We start from the raw sequence: 21,820 nt of genomic DNA, 5'->3' as shown, positions 1-21,820 counted from the left end.
TATCCAGAAATACATATTTGTAATTCTTTTTTTCAGAAGATTGCTTAATCATTGCGTATACAGGGTGTCCCAGCTAACTTTTGCCAGAGTCTAAAAAGATATGCGAATGCCACGTAACTGGACAGAACCAAGGTAATGGTGTTTTCCGTAGTTTGGAGATACTCAAATCATATTAATTCCACTTAATTAGATGATTAGCTTTAATTAATTAATCAGCTTCTCAAATATTATACTTATTAAAAGTGTCAATGAGAAAATTGTAGAGCAACATGAAAAACTCCCGTTGCAGCTTTCTGTTGCTCAATACATGCTACATAAAAGTGTCTTTCCAAACGTGAAAGAAGCCCACAAATGCACGCAAAATTGCCACGTGACTGGCCTCTTGAGGCACTTTGCATGTATTTGCAGGGTGGCAGCAATGAGATGTGCTGGTGGCTACCTGCCCAGAGACTCTGCATACTCTCGGCTTCCATGGTTGTTGATGGCGTACCACAATAATGAGCATTGTTTTCCGACATGGAAGAAGCACTATAACAAGGGCCACTCTCAACAAAGGTCTTCTATTGAGAATGCCTTTGGGCTGCTAAAGCAAAGGTTCTGTAGGCCTTACCTTGTTGACGCTGCTACAGCCAAACAGTGCTGCCTCATAGTAATGGGTGCTTGTGTATTGCACAACATGTGCAACGAAGAGAGGGATTATTTTATTGCGATTCAAGAAATTCCAGAGCTCGAAGATGTTGGAAATGATGATGAAAATGACATTACTGACAGAAGTTTGGCTGCCTACCGCGAAAATTTGAGGCAGGCCATTGCAAAAAAGCAGTGTCAGTGTCCCATTTCATTAATAGAGCATTATCTTCGTGTGTCAGGTAATGTGAAACATTCTTGCAGAGTTTATTAAAAAATAAGCATCCATCCATGCTCAAAACTTATTTATTGGCAGCACGTGCCTCTACCGCACCAAGAAGGTACACCAGAAGCCCCTTTTTTTTTCTCAAATCACACCTCGCATCCCTGCTTTGCAGCCTTGTACTCTTTTACAAGAGCCTCCACAAAGGTAATGGATTTTCTTTTTCCTGCCGAGTTTCGTCTGGTCTGGTGACATGGCCCTGGCTTCTGGAAAGGCTCAATCTCTATGGTGTCGCCACTGTCCACATCTGTGCCCTCTCTAAAGCATAAAGAATCTGGCCTAGAAAAAACTACATTTCAAGTAGGGCCATTGTACCATTGTATGTTCAATTGTCTCCCCTGGCACCAGGAGGACTATCGGTGTGATATGATGCTCTTACTCCAACACATCAGCCAATTCCCCATTCCCTAGGAATAATAAAATAGGAGGTAGTAGCTTTACGAATAAGCGGCAATAATGATTTGCACTCACTCCTCGTACTCTCATGTGACGAGAGAGTGGCCTGGCGAAGAGTTCTTTGATTTGCTACGCTTATATAGCCTCTCCAAACTTTTCCATTTGTTCTGCGTTTGCACTACACTGACAGTGCACGCAAACTCTGTGGTGCCAAAATATCGTGAAATGGCCCTACACTTTTCTGGCACATTTTGAAATGAATGCCAGAGTGCAGAAGGCACCGGTTGCTGCCATCCGTATTAGTGCACAGAAGTGCTGTAATGCACAGTTTACTGTGTTTGCCGCCAGTGCAGGAGTTGCATTTCATGGCGTGCATTTTGTCTGGCAGCATCTGATAAAATAATGCCGTTTCGTCGGTGTTAAACACGTCCTGCACCGCATAGCTTGCAATAATGGCGCAGTTTGTTACAAGCCAAGTGGCAACGTCTTGGTCACTTGCCAAAGCCCCTCGCTGACTATCGGTTTAAAAACAATCCCATGCCGCACTTTGAATCGATGCCTGTGCAGAAGTGGGGAAGATTTACTAGGAATGCGAAGTTTTTGATTTTGCCCAGCATCATTGACCCACATATTGAAATGTTGTGAGCCCGTGTGTCAACGAATCACATGAGTAGGGTCTCCTCTAAGTCCGCCCGGGTGCCTTTCCGCAGGCGCATTTTGTCAGTCAAGTAGGTGTCGGAGCTGGCAATCTTTTCCTTGTTCATAAGAACCATCGAGATGGTTGATTTCGACACATTGTACTTCACCAACTGGCAGCTTTTAGCACCTTGAGACAGTTCCATCAAGATTGCTCACGCCGTTGCCATGTCCAGGAATTTTTGTTATGTGACCGCTGCAGGCATGGCAGGCTTCCCGTCCACCATCCAGAATACAACACAGAAGCAACTACAACTAAGCATTTGCATCGCACACGGACATAGAGAACAAAGCACCACAATCGATGGAGCAGACATGCACGTGCAACGATGAAGCAAGGAAGCGTGGAGACTAGGGTAGAGCAGTGATGTTTCGTACCTTGCAGAAGAATCCCATCCTTATGCACAAAAATTCCCTATTTGCAACAATTTTTCCTGCATTAATCTAAACTTCCCCATAAATTTCCCTGCACACAAACACACGCACACATATATAGGCAGTCAAACCCGTTTATAATGATCCCAGATATAACGATATATTGGTTATAATGGCTACATTTCAATGCATTTACGATTTTTCGACTCTCCCTATGGAAGCTGGTTCCAGATATAATAAACTTTTTTTAAGTCACCTTGCTGCTACAACGAACACATCGAACCTGGCCAAGGTTAAAAGAGGGCACACGCAAAGTGCCAAAGCATGGAAGCGCGACAAAACACGGCAGGGCACGCCCCACTCTACTCTAGCTGGGGCGATGAAACAGCCTTCGGGATAAGTGAGCAACCGCCTCGCATGCATTTCGGAAGCCACGAAGAAGGTCACGCTTGAGTTTTGAGGGTGCTTGTACAGCAGCTCTAGGTCACACATTCTCAAGGCACACCGCCAAGGCAGAGGCATGCAGCGTACAGCATACATCTAAACAGCATGGCGCAAGACTTGCATCGGAGTGAAATCAGATGCCACAATAGCGTCATTCTCATTTTTGTGCAATTGTCCGTGCACACCATCTGCACGGACACACCATGTGCCTGTTTCAGCAATTTGGAATGACCATCTATGTCTTTCCACCATGAGAACAATGGTCACTCAGGCGTTCCTGTCGACATGGCCCGAGTTGGTGAGAATGCTGCACCACATGCTGCGGCCCGGCAATATTGTAAAGAGTCAACGGTTACTACGCCGTGATCAAGAGATCACAGTTCGACGGTACTTTGTTTACACATTGTCGATTGTTGATAATGCTCCGCAGTGATGTTTTACCTTTCGATCATCGAATTTTTGTTTCGCCCGAAGTGACATAGATAACGTAATTTTACGACTCTTGTGTTGCTGACGCACATTCATAATGCCGAGAGCATGTCGTCCAAGACCCTTCGCAGAATAGTGGCATGCTGCAGTAATTTCTGAAGTTTACGCTTCCGGCCACCTAGAATGCTTCGCTCTCTTGTGCAGAATACAATCATGTTCCACTGGTAGTAAGATATATCACAAGCTCTAAAAAAAAATGTCGGCTGCGCTTGCAGTTTCGAAATAACCTGGGGTCGGCACTAGGCATCATTTTTAAAGAGCTGCAAGACACAACATTTCATTCTTTAGATAGAAGTTTAGGGCGGAAGTTTGCAGCTAGGTGCGGGAATGCACCAGGAACAAGAATGTCACTGAAAATCTGGTTTTCGGACCAAAGTGCTGTCATATTGTAACTGCTGACGCCAGCTTCATTGCAGTAATATTTTTTAGTGTTCTTAAGGGCGAGTTTGTATATAACGAACTACTGATATAACAACCACTTTTCACTGAAATATCCAGTTCGTAATAAACGGGTTCAACTGTAGATCTGTGTGTGTGTGTTCAAAAATATTACAATTTTTCTTGACATCTCAGCCGGACAGCAATTTGAGAACTCAATTTGCAATGTGGCACTTTCTAAAGTTGGTTCCCAACATATCTTCCCCGTAGAGAGAGCTCTACCATGAACTGCCACTGGTGGCTTGCAGCTTTTAGCGATCCTGAGTAGGTAGCCTTATCTAATATTGACACAACAAACTGCACTTCACGTTTTGTACCAAAATAGCCCACCAGCTTTTCAACAACAAAGGCTTCAGAACCTCAAGCTGGTCAATCCCAAGCTTGGCCCATGCCCTGAAAAGGGTGTGCTGTGGTTCGTCAAAGCGATGGCTTGTTCAAAAGCCTAATTCTAATATTCACCTTATCAGTCTTAAACGTCCCTGCAATACTGCAAAGATTCCCTTTTCCCATTCGTCCAAAATTGTGTCTGAAAACTCCCTGAAAAGAGGAACATTCCCTGCGTGGAACATCACTGGTGTAACGGTAAACGCCCAGTAATGGTCATAAAATAGAACTTCTGGACTTCAAGATGGCACCGTAGCACGCCCACAGAGACAGGCGAATGCAAGGGAGTTGTGAGAAAGAGTGAGGAAAGGGGAGTGGAGCGGAGTTGCGAGAACGGGCGAGGGGGCGATCTTGAAAGCTAGAACGACAGAAAGCTGAGCTAATTGGTAAGGATTCATAATGCAAAAAAGGGGATAAGGCATGCAGACACAGACGCAAGAGAAGAGAAGTGGACAGTAGTCGGCATTCGTGTTGTCCACTTCCCTTCTCTTGTGTCCGTGTCTGCACGCCTTACCTCCTTTTTTGCTTGGAAGCTACACGCCGGCGCTCGTGGGCTGCACGTGGAGAGGGGAGAGGGTAGCTATTGAGAGGGGCACGAAACAGGGAGTTTGCCTGCGAGGAGGCTCGAGAAAACAGCCCACGCACGCGAAGGGGTTGGAGTCTGTCGTTATCCCGACTCACATTGCGGCGCCAGGCTTACACCACCTGTTTGCTGTAATCAATCAGCAGGGCTAAAAAATTTTTGTTGTACGTGCGATTTTGCACCATTGAAATAATGTATACTTTGATGGTCGTGCGGGTTTCGTTCGTTTTAAGCAAAAGTTAACCTTAAGTGGGGATGTTGTATGTGGGCTCGACTTACTATGCCAGCCAGAGCAGCACGTTCGAGGCACGTTCGGCAGTCTTCTTGTGGCAGACACGGAGCGAAACGCTTGCTTGGGTGGCACTGAGTAGGAGGGGTTCCACGGCACACGTGACCTGTGGCACTGCATGGCTCTCCACCGAATATATTGAATATTAAAAAAAATGAATGAGTAGATATTCAATTCCTGAATTGAATTATTCAAAAGTTCTCTATTCGATTCATTAACTTATATTCGCGCACCCCTAACTATTAAATTATGTTGTTGTACAAATCTCTCGTGCTGCAAAAATTCATCAGATCGTCGAACCTATAAGGGGAGTTATCCCCTTACCGATATCCTGCTTTCTCTCTTTTCGTGGCAGTCATGGCAGCCACGGTAGACTACGCTACACAGTAAGCCACTGCCATCTCAGAGGCCACCTGCTGCAGATGCAGCTACGTGCGGTGCAATGATCAAGTTATTTTTGTGTCTTTTTGACATGGCAGACATATATTTTTTACTTGTTGAACTCAAAATTAGCAACCATATACTACCGAGAATGTACTGTTGATCACGAAATCAGCCAGTAGCATTGGTTGCCCTACTGCTTGCGATGACCACATTGCAGGTGCAAGAGGAAGCGACTGCTGACTGCTCTTGACATGAGATTGTAAAGTCCCTGCTGGATGCAGTGCAATAATATTTGGCTCACCAGCTCAAGGAGCCTTGGCAAGAGATCGACAATGTTTTTTTACTACGTTCAAAAAGTGTTAAGGTTAGAAATGTTTACACCTCAGTTTACTTCTTTCACATGACCATTGTTCACATGAACTAAAACATGCTACTAGAATGACAAGGAAGGTGCAGGAAAAAAGAAAACGTACATAAATGGAGACAAGGTGTGCCTTATCCCTATTTATGTATGGCCTTTCCCGCTTGTTTCTCGTTAGATATGGCTCGACCCATGTTCTGACTCTGGGCTTTCTTCTTCCCCTTGCAGCCAAGGTGTTCTCATTCTGGACAACATGTGAATCGCTGGTGCCTGCGTTTGGAGACATCTTCTCTTCGCTGGTGTTCAATGCCGCTCTGAGCTACCAGCCTGGGCTGCCATTCCTGATCGGTGCCATCCTGCAGCTCTTCCCATTAGCTGCACTAATGTGAGTATGGCTGCTTGCCCTTGGAGGCAACTGAAGCCGATAGAAGGTCGAATCTTAATGCAAGGGTTACATTGGCCATATAAGGCTTTCTGGAGGCTGAAAACAAACATGATCTGATGCTGGTAACTTCTGTTGCTGTTACTTTTAAAAAAAATCATAAAAGAAAAGAAATGGCAAGATACAGCAGAGAATTCCAGGCATCGTCTCACTGCAATGAAACTTCTCTTTGACTAAATTGGTTACAAATTGGTAGTACATACTACAGCAAAATCTTGATATAACAAACTTCAGGGGACCACAGTAAATTGCTTGTTGTTCTAAAAGGTTGTTATATTGAACTTCACTAGGGTCGAGTATTGGGCGAGTTGGTATTGCATTCTAAAATGCTGACACCAACCAACAGCAGGTTACGATTTTTAGACCTTGATTTACTTCTTTCACGTGACCATGTATGCTGGATGTACGAACCAAGAAGTGGGAAACCTCTTTTATCATTTGACTTAGCCCATTCTAAGCTGGTTAAGTGAACCATCACTGATCTTTGTCTTACTAATGCCCTCAGGAAATCCTGTCATCGTGCCATGCAGCGCAGTTTTGCAGATCAGGTTGATCTGACTTTTGTGTGCCAGATACCCGGCTACACTACTGAAATAATAGCTGAAAAGCTATTAAAGCAGATAAAGAAGGACAGTAATGCAGAAGCCCAACAAAGAAAAAATGAACAATAGAGGCCGGTAGTCATACCATATTTGCATAACGTCTCTCACAGATTAAAAGAGATTGGCCGCAAGGGTAGCGTGGAAATAGTGTTTTCTGTGATGGATACGCTACACAGGCTCTGTACAGCCGTAAATCCACTCCATCCGTGCACCACTGTCTGTTCAACTATGCACAAGAAGCGTTTTGGGTCTTGTTTTGTTGGGCTTTATTCAATTCCACTATTATGTGGGAAGAGATATATAGGCCAAACTGGTTGCTACCTTAATGAAAGGCTAAAAGAACATGATTACAATGTGCACTGAGCTATACAGGGATATTTAGGAACTCACTGTTGCGACTGTAGATGTAAACCAAATTTTCAGTGGTGGGAAGTGCTAAAAAAGCACCGATCACAACTTACGCAGGAGTTTATTGAAGCTGATCTTATAGCCAGGGCTGGCAGCACGCATGTTAGTGCGCCATCTTTGTGCCTATCTTCACAGGAAGTAAAGATTTCTTGATCAGTTTAACCGTGCATGACAGAATTGCGCGTTCTATGACTCACGACAGTTTAGTCTTCTGTCGGTGTGATGTCTTGTGAAGTGTTTTGACAACATTGCTTGATGCTTTCTTGTAGCTATATATTTGGTGCAACCTGCCAGTAAACCAGTTGGAAGGCAGCACTCTGTTCTTTCATCTGGCCGGCTCAGCTTGTTTCTTCCTTTTCGTGTTGTGCTGTACCAGACTTAGAATGTCATAATGAAAGCCCCAAGTTAGCCATTCCACCTATCAACCCATCAGTTCATCACTTATCGCCATATTAGCTATCCACAAAAACGTTGCTGTTGGCTCTCTGCTCGCATTGTTGCTATTTTCCATAGATTCTGCCACCACACACCACCGAAGCACCTTATAGCAAGAGTGGTGTGAGCAAAAGAGGCGCTGACACCAAGAAAACCACTGACAATGAAGAAGCTCCATGTCGCCTCTAATGCGCAATGTTTCTTTTTGTTTGTTTTTCACATTCCTTGCCGTGGAAAATGTCTTCTATACACCGCTTTTCGGACAAACCCAAGCCAAAGGCGAATGTTTGATGCATCGCTAGGTACCGTAACATCGCATCTCATAAAAATGGTGAGGAAAGACATGCAGGAAGCAGAGACCAAACCAGAGCAAGCAGAACAGTGTATGCCCTCCTCTGCCATCAGGCTTTAAAGAAGCAGGAAGGAGCCCCCAGTGCACACTTGATCACATTACCACTCAACTACAACCCCCCCCCCCCCCCCCCCCCCAGCTCACTTGCACCACTGTGAAGTGTTCGTAGCTTGGGCAGACATGATTTTATTGACAATGTTTGCGTAAAACAAAGCAGCGTGTGTGAAGAGTTGTTTGTTTTGTACTTTAAACTGGGATATGAAGTCTTCCAGGTAAACAAGCCGTGACACTCGATTTGGGTGGAGCTTACGCACCACTTGCTCTTTCGGGTGGGCATTCCGTACGTCCTTAATCGTCGTATAGCTCATTCCAGAGCGTGCAGCGTCGCATGTCAGACCAGCCGGAAAAGTGCCCTGCTGATGTGCGGTTGCCATTCTCCAATGCATATTTGACAGCTTCAAGCTTGAAGCCAACACTATAGCTCGCATATCCGCGATAAACACAGGCAGTTCAATCACTATACAGTGCAGTCCACTTATAACGATATCGAGAAAGACGAAAAATATGATCGTTATAACCGATGATCGCTATATCTGGACTGCAGTTATAAAAAATAAAAAATAAATAAAAAACGCGGAACATAGCTTTACAGCTCTGAACTCGAATTCGCTACTGCTCTAAAGAATAGATGATGTAGAAAGTAGGCTGTGAAAAACCAGCTGTGAAACTTTATTTCTAGCGCCAATGACCGTGTCAAGGGTTAGGCGCACCGAAATAGTCTGAAATCTGCACCTGCTTTTGCGGCAGCTTCAGCTTCACAACCGCGGTGTGCATGGATTCCAGCTGCTGCACGAACACTGGCGGCAATCCTTTAGCATGCATAAAATCAATTAAGGAGTCTATCGACGACAGTGCACTTTGCGTGGACATCGTGGTCGGGGTCAAGGAGCCACTGTCAATCTCGTTGTCACTGTCGCTGCTGCCGTCGCCACCATCGCACAACTTTGCCGTCTGTCGAGACAGCACATCTTCGGCGATCACCTCGTCGGTGACCTCATTGCAGAACGAGGCAGCACTGTCTGCAGTCAAAAACTCCTCCATCGACGCACCACCTGTGTCACCAGTAGGAACAAGCTCCCAGAGCTCGGTTCTGTCAGCGGCTTCCACCGTGTTGGTCTCAGTGGGTTGGGGAAGTTCGTCCTGACGCACAAAGCCCGCCTTTTTGAAGCAGTTGTATATGGTTGACTGCTTTACTTCATACCATGCACCATAAACGAAGCGCACAGCTTTCAAAAGGCTGATCTTCAGGTCAGGGGGCCCGTCTGCATGACCCGACGTGCCAGGAGCTGCACGGTCAATAGGTCATGGCTAAAATTAGCCACTCCAGCATGCGCCGCTGATACAGGACTTTAAGGTTGGCAATCACGCCGGCGTCCAACGGCTGAAGGCCTGCCGTAGTATTCGGAGGCAGAAACATCAATTCGACAGATGTTAGCTTCGGCTTAACGCTGTGTGAGCTACAGTTGTCAAGTAGCAACACTACTTTTCTTCCTTGGCCTTCAATTAAACTGTTGAACTCGAGCAGCCATTCTTCGAACAGGTCGCGGGTCATCCACGCCTTCTTATTGCTGCGATAGCGGACCGGGATGTGCTTGTGCTGATGTTTAAAGCACGTTGGCTTCTTTGATCGCCCGATCATGAAAGGCTTGAGATGATGGCTCCCGTCCATGCTAACGCACAGCAACACAGTCACCCTAAGTTTCGAGTCCTTCCCGCCGGGGCATCGATCTCCTTTAAGAGCGTGAGTCTTCGACGGCAACATTTGAAAAAACAGAGCAGTTGCGTTGCAATTATATATGTCCTTCGCGTAGTGCTCCAGCACGCCGGGCAGCTTTGTCTGCAGCCACTGCTGCTTTGCCTCTGTGTTCAAAGACACTGCTTCCCCTACCACGTTGTTGTAAACGATTCCGTGCCGCTCTTTAAAGTGCTGAATCCAGCCTCCCCCAAGCTCAAAATTTGGGCGTCCCAGAAGAACAGCGAAGTTTTTCGCTTTGGTGGCAAGTATTGGCCCACTAATAGGCACATTATGCCCGCGGGTTGTGATGAACCACTGGTAAAGCGCCTCTTCAACATCAGCGTACAAAGGGTCTCTAACCCTTTTCCGCTGATCGGCATGGCCGCTGATAGCTCCTGCCTTCACAATCGTGGTGCTCCCGGTTTTCAAGATGGTTCATATCGTCGACTGGGCGAGCTCATACTTCTTCACGAGGGCGCTCACCTTGAAGCCGCGTCGAGAGTCCTGCAAAATATCCATCTTCGTGTCAAGCGACACAGCTTTATGCTTTGTCGGCGCCATCTTCGAACTGGGTTGTACCATTGGTTGCACGCTGCTTCGGTGGCGTCAGCCGGCTATCGCAAGAGAGAGAGAGAGACTGAGTGCGGGACGGGTGCCACCGCGCCGCATTGCTTGTGGCTTTTCTTTTTCTTTCTCTCTCTTTCAGAGCGACTGTGGCCGACGCACATGAAGCAGCTAGCGCCATCTTGTGGCGCGCTGCGCCTACTCAAATACCCTCCAATATAGTGTACTAGAATAATGTCCTAGTGACGCGACTGGGAAGGAGCGCGCGTACCTCTTTCCGTTAACGCCACCAGGTGTCGCCACTGCTACCTTTTCTAGCAGACCGGCTGCTCTCACAATCGCTGCTTTTGAGGCGGTCCATGTTTCTAAGCGTTTTTTACGGACATGGTTCTTTCATTATTACAGAAAAGGGTTGTATTTGACAAAGTATTGTGTAAAGAAAGATTTTGAAGGCCACATTGATACTCTAGCATCGACGTCGTCTGCTAGCAAAGTCTGGCACAGTCCGGCGCTTTGATTGCGCTCGTGGTATGGCCTGTGCCAGCTGGCAGCTCACCGAGCTTCTTGTTGCTCATATACTGCTCGAAAGCCAGTATATCTGGGCCTGCCTTGCTTCTATGGAGCTATATTTACCACTCCATTTAAATCGCGTGCTTATCACGAATGACAGGAAAGTGCGTAAAACGAGAACAAGGTGAAAGCAGGAGCCAACATTTCGACAAGTGGACTTGTCGAAACGTTGGCTCCTGCTTTCACCTTGTTCTGGTTTCGCTCATCGTCTTGAATTTCCATCTCCCGCATTCCTCGTGTTTTCCCAGGAAAATGCGTAGTGACTTTGGCTTGCGCTGCTAACCACGAGGGCGTAGGATTAAATAATGGCTTCGTTGGCTGCATTTTCATGGTGGCAAAATGCAAAAATGTCCTTGTTGTTGCCGGTTATAAAAGCCCACGTGGTCAAAATTATTCATGTGCCCCTCCCCCCTTTACTGCGTGCCTAATAATTAGATCGTAGTGTGTTTTGCACATTAAACCCAGGAATGAATTCACTTTTGACTATACAATTGCGCCCATACAAACTCACATTTTTTTCCCGAAATTATAGCTCCTAAGAAATCCGCTGCATCTTCAGCACATGTCAGAGTGACACTCGAAAAAAATCCAGGTTAGTGTTTCTTTTTCTTTATTCGCACTGAAAATAGCACAGCTATAAAGGAATCCTAAAGTGTACTTTCCCTAGACACCGAGCATCTAATCACATTTAAGTAACCATTACTGTTAAAACACCCAACCAATAACACCTTGTAGCATGGAGTTCTAGCTACATCGACTGAGCTTAATATATTTTGATGCCTGACACCTTCTTTCATTACACTTGTTCACATTCTTTGTGGAGAAATGTAGCCTAGTTATGATGTAGAAAGCAGTGAGTTCTGCTATCATGGATTCGCAGTCATCAGGTCAGCAAAGTTGATGCTGCCGCCTGGCTTTAACAGCATCTAAAACATCTAAAACACTGTCTGCGTGCAACTCAAGAAGACTAAAACAAACTGTGAAGTCTTTCTCCAAGTTGACCATAATCTGGTTCAGAGGGGAGGCAGGAGATAAATTACTGTTGTCTTTCATATGGTAAACTCTGCAAGCCTCAAATTTCCTGCTGCCAATTTTGTGATCAGTAGTAAGTTCAGGCAGGCTTCACAGCCTGTCTTTAAAATGCACTTTCTCGCCACAACCAGCCATATAGAAAATTAGGCGGCTGTCACTAGATGCTAGAGCCCCAAATACCACAGCAGCAAGCTGCAACCTCGGAGTTAAAATATGTGAAAGGTCATGAAAGTCACTTTCAGGCATTATTCCTTGGCAAATCATGCGGCTGTCAGAGTCATGTTTCGGTTTTGGTTCACAGCGGCAAGGGAGCGTACAACTATATGTCTTGGCACAGCACACCTCTAAAGTACAATTGAGCAGACACCTCGTCTTCATGCCGACTAAAATGCAGAACTTTTTCATGCAATATCTCGAGCCTTTCTTGCTTATGGACCTACGTTGCCACGAAAACTAGGGTTGAGTCATTGCTACAGTTAAAGTGGCACCAGAGCTTTGAGGAAACCACTGCTTGGAGCGAGCTAATTGCGAACGGTTCATTCTCCGTGAACTGTCCGTTTTCATCTTGCGCACTCTCAACCTGGATCTCGTGAAGTGGTTGGCGGAGCTGACCATCTGCCACTCTTTCTTCATTTTGTGCAGTTCGTGCGTTCTTACGTGGCTTCGTGCTTACCATTCCATGCACTTGCTGCGGCTGGCCTCTTTCTTTCCGGCCTCTCTTTGACAGATGCGACAGAAAGGTAGGACGTACAGTCGGGCAGAAGGGTATGCACCGCGCCAGGCACCAGCGACGGCTTAATTCCCACGTGGAAGTCGCACTTCAGTGCTACGTATTGATGATCTGGACGCAATCCCTCCAAATGTATCGAGCCTCAAAGTGGCGGTCACATACTGCTGAAGATTCAGTGAGAGGCTTGTCTGCTCTGCGCAGATTGCGCTCCCATTTCTTCCGAAGTTCATTTTCCATTGGTGCGGCGAACAATGACGCTTTCGGAGCGCCCGGATAATCGCTGTGGCAGCCCGGAGCATAACATTGGGAGTCCTTCTTTCTTTTTGGCATTGTACCTCCTGTGCTGCAGTAGATGCAGGGATACGCCTTCTTTTTCAAATCATCCACCGTTTTTCACAAGCATGGCCACGTAGAATGTAACACGGCTCGGAAAACACACGGGGCAAACAGCCGCAGAGCGTGTCTGAGCCAGCCCGACCACGCACCAGCAGCTAGAAAAAAGCACAGCAGCGCCACCGACGGTGGCTACTGGCGTTTGCTTCAACCGGCCCATTGTCCCTCCCTCTTGCTCGCGCCACTAGGACATTATTCTAGTACACTATACTCTCCGGTGCGCATGCGGCGCGGGACGCACAGCGTGGTAATGGCAGCAGATACGAACTTACGGAGATAAACATCGCCTCGTCTCGACATCATTCGTTTCAGGGAACTAAGCAATGCAAACGTTACGATTATTTTGCATGGAAAAAGCCATCCGGAAGGCAAAATTTTGATCGTTATATCCGATGTGCGGTGAATAACGTATCGTTATAAATGTTTTTTTTCCCCATAGACCTAATGCATAAAATAACACTTTCATGTCGACCCATCGTTATAACTGATATATCGTTATAAGTGGACTGCACTGTACACACGTGCGAATGTCGCAAACAGGCCGATCAAATTGACAAAGAAAACTGTGGAGGCTTCGAGACAAGGCAACATATGCATGGAGGAATACTGATTTTCTGCTGGTGGCACTAGGTAGCACTAGGAACCATTCAAAAATGACCTCTGAGATTGGCAGTGCTTGAAATGTCTGAGGCCATGCATGCCATGCACAGTGCAGATTGCATGGCGCTTTATGTATGGCACTCAGTAGCCAGGCCGAGTAGACAACCCTCACAGCGGCAAGTTCGAGGTGCCATCATTATGCGAGGAAAGGAAAAAAGGATATGTGCGATTGGAAAAGTTGGGATGTGCGTTCATTACATGAGTTCTTTCATTGTGTAAATAAATAGGGTAGTTTAAATGCACTGAATGATATGAGCTTGTTATACAGTTGAACCCACTTATAACAATACCGGTTTTAACAATATATCAGTTATAACAGTGTGAAGCTGCTGCACCATTGACTTTTGTATGTTTTCCATGGTGAAATAATCCGCTTACTACAATGTCCCAACGCTGCATTATCGGTTATAACGATGAAGTCTGGCTGCTGGGTGTCCAAGCCGAAAGGTAGTGAAATGCGAAATCCTTGAACAGAAAAAAAAAAAAAGAGAAATTCGAGCCGCTGCACGATAGGCCGCTGCTCCAACAGCCGCAGTGCGCTCATTTTCCAGCCATCTCCACGCGGCTCTCTCCCATTGCCCTTCCATCCCTCCGAACACGAATGGGCTGCACCCATAGCTCTAGGCCGCCCTGCCCTCCGAAACACAAATGCACCAGCATGCGCCAGGTGTGCCACAAGCAGATTGCGCTGAGCCGTGCACCCACACGAGACGTTCATTTGAGGGATTGCCAGCCATTTGTGTGCAGGCGCGAGTAAGAGCGGGCGTGAGAGAGAAAATTTTGGGGTATTTGCTCCTTGAATATGTGCCTAGGAACTACGGAGGAGGTTTCTTAGCGCGTGTTGTACGTGTTTGTCCCCTAGACATGCCGGCATTGCCGAGTGCGGTCGAGTTTGTTTGCGCTCTACCACTGGCTGCCCACGCGGTGAGGCAGTGGGCACGGATGCCCAATTTGGTGATTGCTGTGTCTGAAGGGGCAAGGTTCTGACTGTTGTTGTATAAGTCGCGGATTGCTTTTTTCGTCGCAACGATTGATTGGATCTTTTGCAAGCACTGCTCCAGGAGGGCACATGTAACCAGCAAACAGAGGCCTCAGGAGTATTGCTAATTTTTGCTCATTAATATTTGTTTTTCCAATTGGCTGATATTGCTGAAAATTTTGTGCACTCTTCCGTGTAAGAAAAATTCATCGGCACCTGTACTGATTCGCATAAAAGGTGGAATTTCAATATAAAAAATTTTTGACATAATCAAGCAAATTGCCAATTTTACCGACTTCATTATATTGAGGTTAAATTGCTGTGCGAATAATGTATGGCCTTCTCATGAACAATTTTCACATCCTGGTATTCACAAGAAGATTAGTTATTAGATTATTATCAAACTCTGGGTTTATTCTCTGGTTTCTTCAGAGCATACATGTAGTCATGCATAATATAAAGTTTAGGTAACATTGTGGGCCAATTAATATGTCTAAACAGTCAATGCCTAATTTTTTCAACTCCCTAAGGTCCGCAAAAACATTAGAAAAATCAGGCAGTCCAAAGAAGTGAATGTGTGCCTTTTTCGGCCCCGAGGGCTCGAATCGCCATGGGCACATCTAAAATAGCTCTGAATGCCTTCCAGTACACTCATCGGTTGTATCAGTGCTTGTACTGTGTCAGGCGACACTAGGTGCACATGTGTATAATGAAATAATAGACATCATGTCCCATGACAGTGGCCCCTTTCTGCTATTGGTATGCTTTGCTGCAATACACTGCGTATGCCTGAACCAGAGTCCTTCCATTTTTTTTTCTGGTCACGAAACTGCCGCCTCAGTTTCATATAGAGCCAGCGCCCGCCGCTGGAGGCGCAACCGTGCATGAGAGGGCATGCGAACGCCGCTACCGCTGTGGTTGTGTGTGGGGCAGCCTCGGTATTCTAGCTTTCTCAACTTCCTCAACCGTTGCTTTAGTTTCACGTAACTATCTTTTAACATTGACTATGTTTAAATTACTGCCTGAGCGCGTCTTCTGCCATTATATGAGCGCCCGGGACGAAAAAAAAAAAAAAAAAGCCGCTCATAACATGGAGCTTGCGGCGGTCTCAGACCAATAAAAATTTTTAAAATCTGGGATTTTAAGAGCCAGAACCGCGATACGATTATGAGGCACGCCGTAGTGGGGGACTCAGGATTAATTTTGACCACCTGGGATCCTTTAAAATGCACCTAAATTTAAATAAACGTAAATAAATGTCTGAATGAGGTTCAGGTAGGATTAATGCAAGACAAACTTCGCTTCTAAATGTCCTTAAATGCACCTAAAGGTCTGCAAAGCGATGCCATTTCTGAATGAGATTTAGGTAAGATTAATGCAAGACAAACTTCGCTACTAAATGTCTTTAAAATGTACCTAAATTTAAATGATGATGACAAAATTAAAGGATGGCGCGAAGGCCTATAATGGGGAATAGGAAGAGGAGGGGGGAAATAAATAAAAGGGTCTTTTGCATTTCGCCCCCGTCGAAATGCGTCCGCTGTACGCGGCCGGGCGGTCTCGGTCCAGATTTCTTCATCATCGCTGTTCGCCTCAACACTTCGGTGGGCTCCGCTTTTTAATATTTGCCTGAAATTAAACGCCGCGCATTCGCAACAAAGCACCAGTGGTCCCACTTATCACCAGATGCAAACATATGGGCTGTTGCACCCCCGCTTACCCTTAAGTAAGCGCCAACTCTCCGTTGCGCATAGCGCCAGATTGTTCGCCGAGCATGCGCACAGCTGTTCACTAAATTTCTGTTAAACTGTGCCAGAGAAGGACTCTGACTGTGGGCAGTATCTTATAAGGAGATCAAAAGAATGAAATTGTTATTGCAAAGGGCTGCTACCGTAGAATACTTAATGACAAAGCAAAGAAAATTGAGCTGCTCCGTGCGCTCAAGATTTCTCTGCAAAGCTATGCCATTTCTGAATGAGATTTAGGTAGGATTAATGCAAGACAAACTTCGCTACTAAATGTCTTCGGTGCAGCTTTTAGCAATGGATTAAGGCGAACGTGAAGTGTTAAGAGCTGCACAGTTGAAACTAGCTGTATTTTAATTAGGCAATTGCCTTAACAAGCAGTCGTTTAGAAGCGTCAGTACGTAAGCCAAGCACTTATTCACGCTGCTCGTGGTTTCGACGCAGAAACGATGAGACTAGGTATTTTGGTTCCTAATGCGCAACTATTTACAATATGTTAAAAACTTTATAATTCGATCAAGAAAAGAAATAGAACGTGTTGGTACAAAAACAACAAACAAGCACGATCATTTATTTATCATGTAAAATAAGCGGAGCGAAATACAGACAGCACAGAGGCGTCCGGTCGCGAATGATCCACCATTCACAATGCAAGAAATTTGTTAAAAGCATGACACTGATATAATAAGCATAAAGAAATAACATCAAACGTGAGAGATATGCATCGGGGGGGGGGGGGGGGGGGGGAGGAAACAAACACCAGCAAACGAATGGCATTAAATACAGAATGCATAATCGATTGTTTCTATAAACAAGAAAGTGTAAAGCATAAGCATTTCATAACACATGGCAAAACACAAGTAGCCAAATCACAAATACAGCAATTTTTTTTTAAATGGCTTGTTAGAGATACTTCTTCAGTTGTTACTTGCAACACGTGTTCGGCATCGTTGTCCTACCCCGCCACTTCAACTAAACCGCCGAGTACTCGAAAAATAGCGCAGCACATGCACAGAACACACCTGATCACTCAGCTCGCCTCGCACTGCGCACGCGTTTCGGTACGCGAACGATGCCCTCTGTGGCACAGTGGCGCCGCGTCGCGGCACTTTTGGGCAGCATATGAACCTCTCCCATAGCGTGACGGCGGAGTTTCGTGACCAGAAAAACATGGAAGGACTCTGCCTGAACGCTTAATGACGTATTGCGGCGAAGCTGACTTTCGGGAACCAGCATCATACAACGCTTTACCCTTACCATACAATGCTGACTTTCGGGAACCAGCATTCATCATCATCATCAGCCTGTTTTATGTCCACTGCAGGACGAAGGCCTCTCCCTGCAATCTCCAATTACCCCTGTCCTGCGCCAACCAATTCCAACTAGCACCCGCAAATTTCCTAATTTCATCACTCCACCTTGTCTTCTGCCGTCCTTGACAGTGTTTCCCTTCTCTCGGTACCCATTCTGTAACCCGAATGGTCCAACGGGTATCTAACTGGTGCATTACATGACCTGCCCAGCTCCATTTTTTTCTCTCAAAGTCAATTAGAATATTGGCTATACCTGTTTGCTCTCTGATCCAAACCGCTCTCTTTCTGTCTCTTAACACTATGCCTAGCAATCTTCGTTCCATCGCTCTTTGCACGGTCTTTGACTTGTTCTTAAGCTTCTTTGTCAGTCTCCAAGTCTCTGCCCCATATGTCAGCACCGATAAAATGCACTGATTGTACAACTCTCTTTTCAATTATAAGCTTCCTGTCAGAAGCTGACAACGCCTGCCGTGTGCACTCCAACCCATTTTCATTCTTCTGTAAACTTCCTTCTCGTGATCAGAGCAACTTAAGTAATTGACTTAAACATACTCTTTCACTGACTCTAGAGGCTGACTGGCAATCTTGAGCTCTTGTTCCCTTGCTAGGCTACTGATCATTGTCTTCGTCTTCTGCATATTAATCTTCAACCCCACTCTCACACTCTCTTTGTTAAGCTCCTCAATCATTTGTTGTAATTCGTCTGCATTGTTGCTGAATAGAACAATGTCATCTGCAAACCAAAGTTTGCTGAGATATTTGCCGTCGATCCTTACTCCTACGGCTTCCCAGTTTAATAGCTTGAATACTTCTTCCAAGCACGCAGTGAATAGCATTGGAGAGATTGTGTCTCCCTGTCTGACCCCTTTCTTTATAGGTATCTTCCTACTTTTCTTGTGTAGAATTAAGGTGGCTGTGGAATCTCTGTAGATATTTTCCAAGGTATTTACGTAAGAGTTCTGTACTCCTTGATTACATAATGCCGCTATGACTGTTGGTATCTCTACTGAATCAAATGCCTTTTCGTCATCTATGAAAGTCATATAAAGAGGCTTATTGTATTCTGCAGATTTCTCGATAACCTGATTAATCACATGGATGTGATCTATTATAGAGTATCCCTTCCTGAAGCCAGCCTGTTCCCTTGGTCGACTAAAGTCCAGTGTTGCCCTTATTCTATTGGAGAGATTATCTTGGTAAATATTTCATATAATACCGGGAGTAAGCTAATGGGCCTATATTTTTTCAATGCTTTAACGTCTCCCTTTTTGTGACTTAGTATAATGATTGCATTCTTCCAGTTTTCTGGGACCCTTGCACTCGATAGACACTTCGTATAAAAATCTGCCCGTTTTCCAAGCACTATGTCTCCTCCATCTTTGATTAAATTGACTGTTATTCCATCTTCTCCTGCTGCTCTTCCTCGTTTCATGTCTTGCAAGGCCCTTCTGACCTCATCGCTAGTTATAGGAGGAGTTTCTGTATACTGTTTATTGCTGTTTCTAATTGAGGTATCCTGACTCCTCCGGGTACTGTATAGGTCGGGGTAGAATTCTTTCGCTGCTTTTACTATATCTTCGAGATTGCTGATGATATCACCCTGCTTATCTTTCAGTGCATACATCTTAGTTTGTCCTATGCCAAGTTTTCTGCTTAATGATTTCAGGCTGCGTCCATTTTTTATAGCTTTTTCAGTCTTTCTGGCATTATAGTTTCTTATAGTTTTTTATAGGTTATAGTATAGAGTTGGGACTATTAGATTCACTCCTCGAATTTGATTTGTTATTCTAAAGTTGACAATCTTCACTCCCCCCCCCCCTAGTTGCATATGTGCTTCGGATTGACAAGCCTATTGAAATTCACACTGTAACATTTCAGTGCTACTGAGCAATCATTAATAAATCTGAGTGTTGCAATTACTTCAATTACACTTAAATTATCCACTTTGCACACCAGCTTTCTACCACAAAGTTTAAGGACCAGCTCACTTAAAACAAAGGTTGTTACTCCAGATTTGTTACTTGTCAAAAGGAAAAGGACATCAGTTAGTAAGTGTGGTTAATAAGTACTGGGCATTTTGGCCTCCACATTCACAAAACAAGCTGTTCAAAGTGGTGAGCTTAATTATGTTTTTGTACTGGATAGACATCTTGTGCATTCAGGCAGGAGGTTGTCATTGTTGAAATTCAGCATTCTTCTTGTAGTCTGGATAGCTAGGGACTTAAGATACTCCCGTGAAATCTAGTTTCCATGAAGTTCTGACCCCATTTTCTCTGGATGGTATTTAGCACCACAGCCAAAGCAATGTAAACAATGCATAATATTTGTGACAACAACATAGTATTGCCATGCGTGCATTCTTTTTTTTTTTTTTTTTGTACCGATTGCTCCGACAGATATCACTGCTACAGTCGAACCCACTTATAACAATAATCAAGTGCCACGAAGATTCCATTGTTATAACTGGGTTGCATGAAAAAATCAAAATAGGGAGATGGCAGAGGTGATATGAGAAAACTATATTGTCACGGAGGCTTGTGCCCCTCCCCACCACCTTCCTCCACCCGGCTGCTGATTGTGTTCACTCGTTTAACTGCTTCCTGGGCGCTCCAATCGCATGTAACAAGCCACAGCTGTCGGCGTTAAAGAATGGCACTGCTATAACAACTGCAAAGAGGCGTCATGAGTGGCAAGCGATATGCGAGCACCGCTGAGGCATCACTTTGGTGGCCCCAAATTGGGCCTTTTAAAAATTCTGAGAAGGCTGCTGCAGCAGCCTGTCAGCTTGAGAAATCCAGAAGAAATGCTGAGAAGAGATCGCCACAAGCATCTCACCATGTACTTCTCACTGGCTTGCACGAGAAAAGCCTATGTCCATCAGCCATGCATGCTTTATGCGAAGCTTGCCGACACCCTTCTCCAAGGCATCCAAGCGCTCCACATAGTGCAGTGGAAGGTTCCTCGCGTAAATGAAGCCCAGAGGAACTGAATCATGCTGGGCCTCCTGTGAGGACAATGTTGAGGCAGCCTGCCCTACCGCGTCATCACTACCGTCGTTGCCGTCGCCATCCTATGCAAGCACGTTCGCGGCGATCGTCTCATTGGTTAGAAGCGCTTAGTTTCCAAATCTATAGCCGTGCACATTCTTTTCACCGGTAACGTCGTGCATTGCTGATGATCAGCGGGCAGATCAGCTATCTTCCATTTTGGCGGTGAGTCAAGCGAAGTTGAGAAACCGCGTGGCCAGGAAGAACTTTGACACAAGCAACAAAAATGAATGCGAGCAATTAAGCTGTTTGCAGAACCGCGCTGAATGAGAAGCCAGCGAGCAACGTTCAAGCAATGTGCGAGCAATCTGTTAGCAGCACAGTTGGTGCGGTCCATTCGTGTTTTAGAGGGTGGCGTGGCGCAGAGCTATGGGCGCAGTCCATTCGTGTTCGAAGGGGTGGAAGGGCGACAGGAGAAAGCCACGCAGAGATGGCTGGAAAATGAGCATGCGGCAGCTGTTGGAGCAGCGGCCTATTGTACAGCTGCTCGAATTTCTCGTTTTCTTCTTTTTCTTTTTTTTTCAAGGATTTTGCATTTCGCTACCTTTCAGCTCGGACACCCAGCAGCCAGACTTCATCGTTATAACCGATAATGTGGCATTGGGGCATTGTAGTAAGCGAGTTATTTGACCATGGAAAACATGCATAAGTCGACGGTGCAGCAGCTTTTCATTGTTATAACCAATATGTTGTTAAAACCGGTGTCGTTATAAGTGGGTTCGAGTGTATCACGTTAATGCTCTCACATTAGTCCCATTAGCTGTATCGGTAACTCCATGAAAGTTGTTGCCAAGCTTATAGTGACACAGGCATGTCTGACCAGATAACAGCAGAATCATGGGAGCAGTGGGATGAATTTTAAACCACAGCCAACCATGGTGGCAGCTATCATTATAACCTTTAAGTGTTAATTGACTCTCTGGCTCTTGAAAGTGCTTCGTAGGGGTCTGAAGTTTCTGGAAGGCCTTGAATTTTTTTTGCACAGGAACAGCTATGAACACTGG

At 45.4% G+C, this 21,820-nt stretch overlaps 1 protein-coding gene across 2 annotated transcripts in view; it reads left to right on the top strand.

The window, feature by feature from the left end:
- LOC126517592 (proton-coupled folate transporter-like) overlaps positions 1 to 21,820 on the top strand; it is a 137,201-nt gene that overhangs the window by 104,769 nt on the left and 10,612 nt on the right. For both annotated transcript variants that reach the window (XM_055064227.2, XM_055064228.2), the window contains exon 7: positions 5,978 to 6,134. In XM_055064227.2, coding sequence (XP_054920202.1) covers positions 5,978 to 6,134 — 157 coding nt within the window. The remainder of the gene's footprint in view (positions 1 to 5,977; positions 6,135 to 21,820) is intronic.

Source organism: Dermacentor andersoni, chromosome 11, assembly GCF_023375885.2.
Source record: "Dermacentor andersoni chromosome 11, qqDerAnde1_hic_scaffold, whole genome shotgun sequence".
NCBI lineage: Eukaryota > Metazoa > Arthropoda > Arachnida > Ixodida > Ixodidae > Dermacentor > Dermacentor andersoni.
This window is presented reverse-complemented; position numbering and strand designations above follow the sequence as displayed.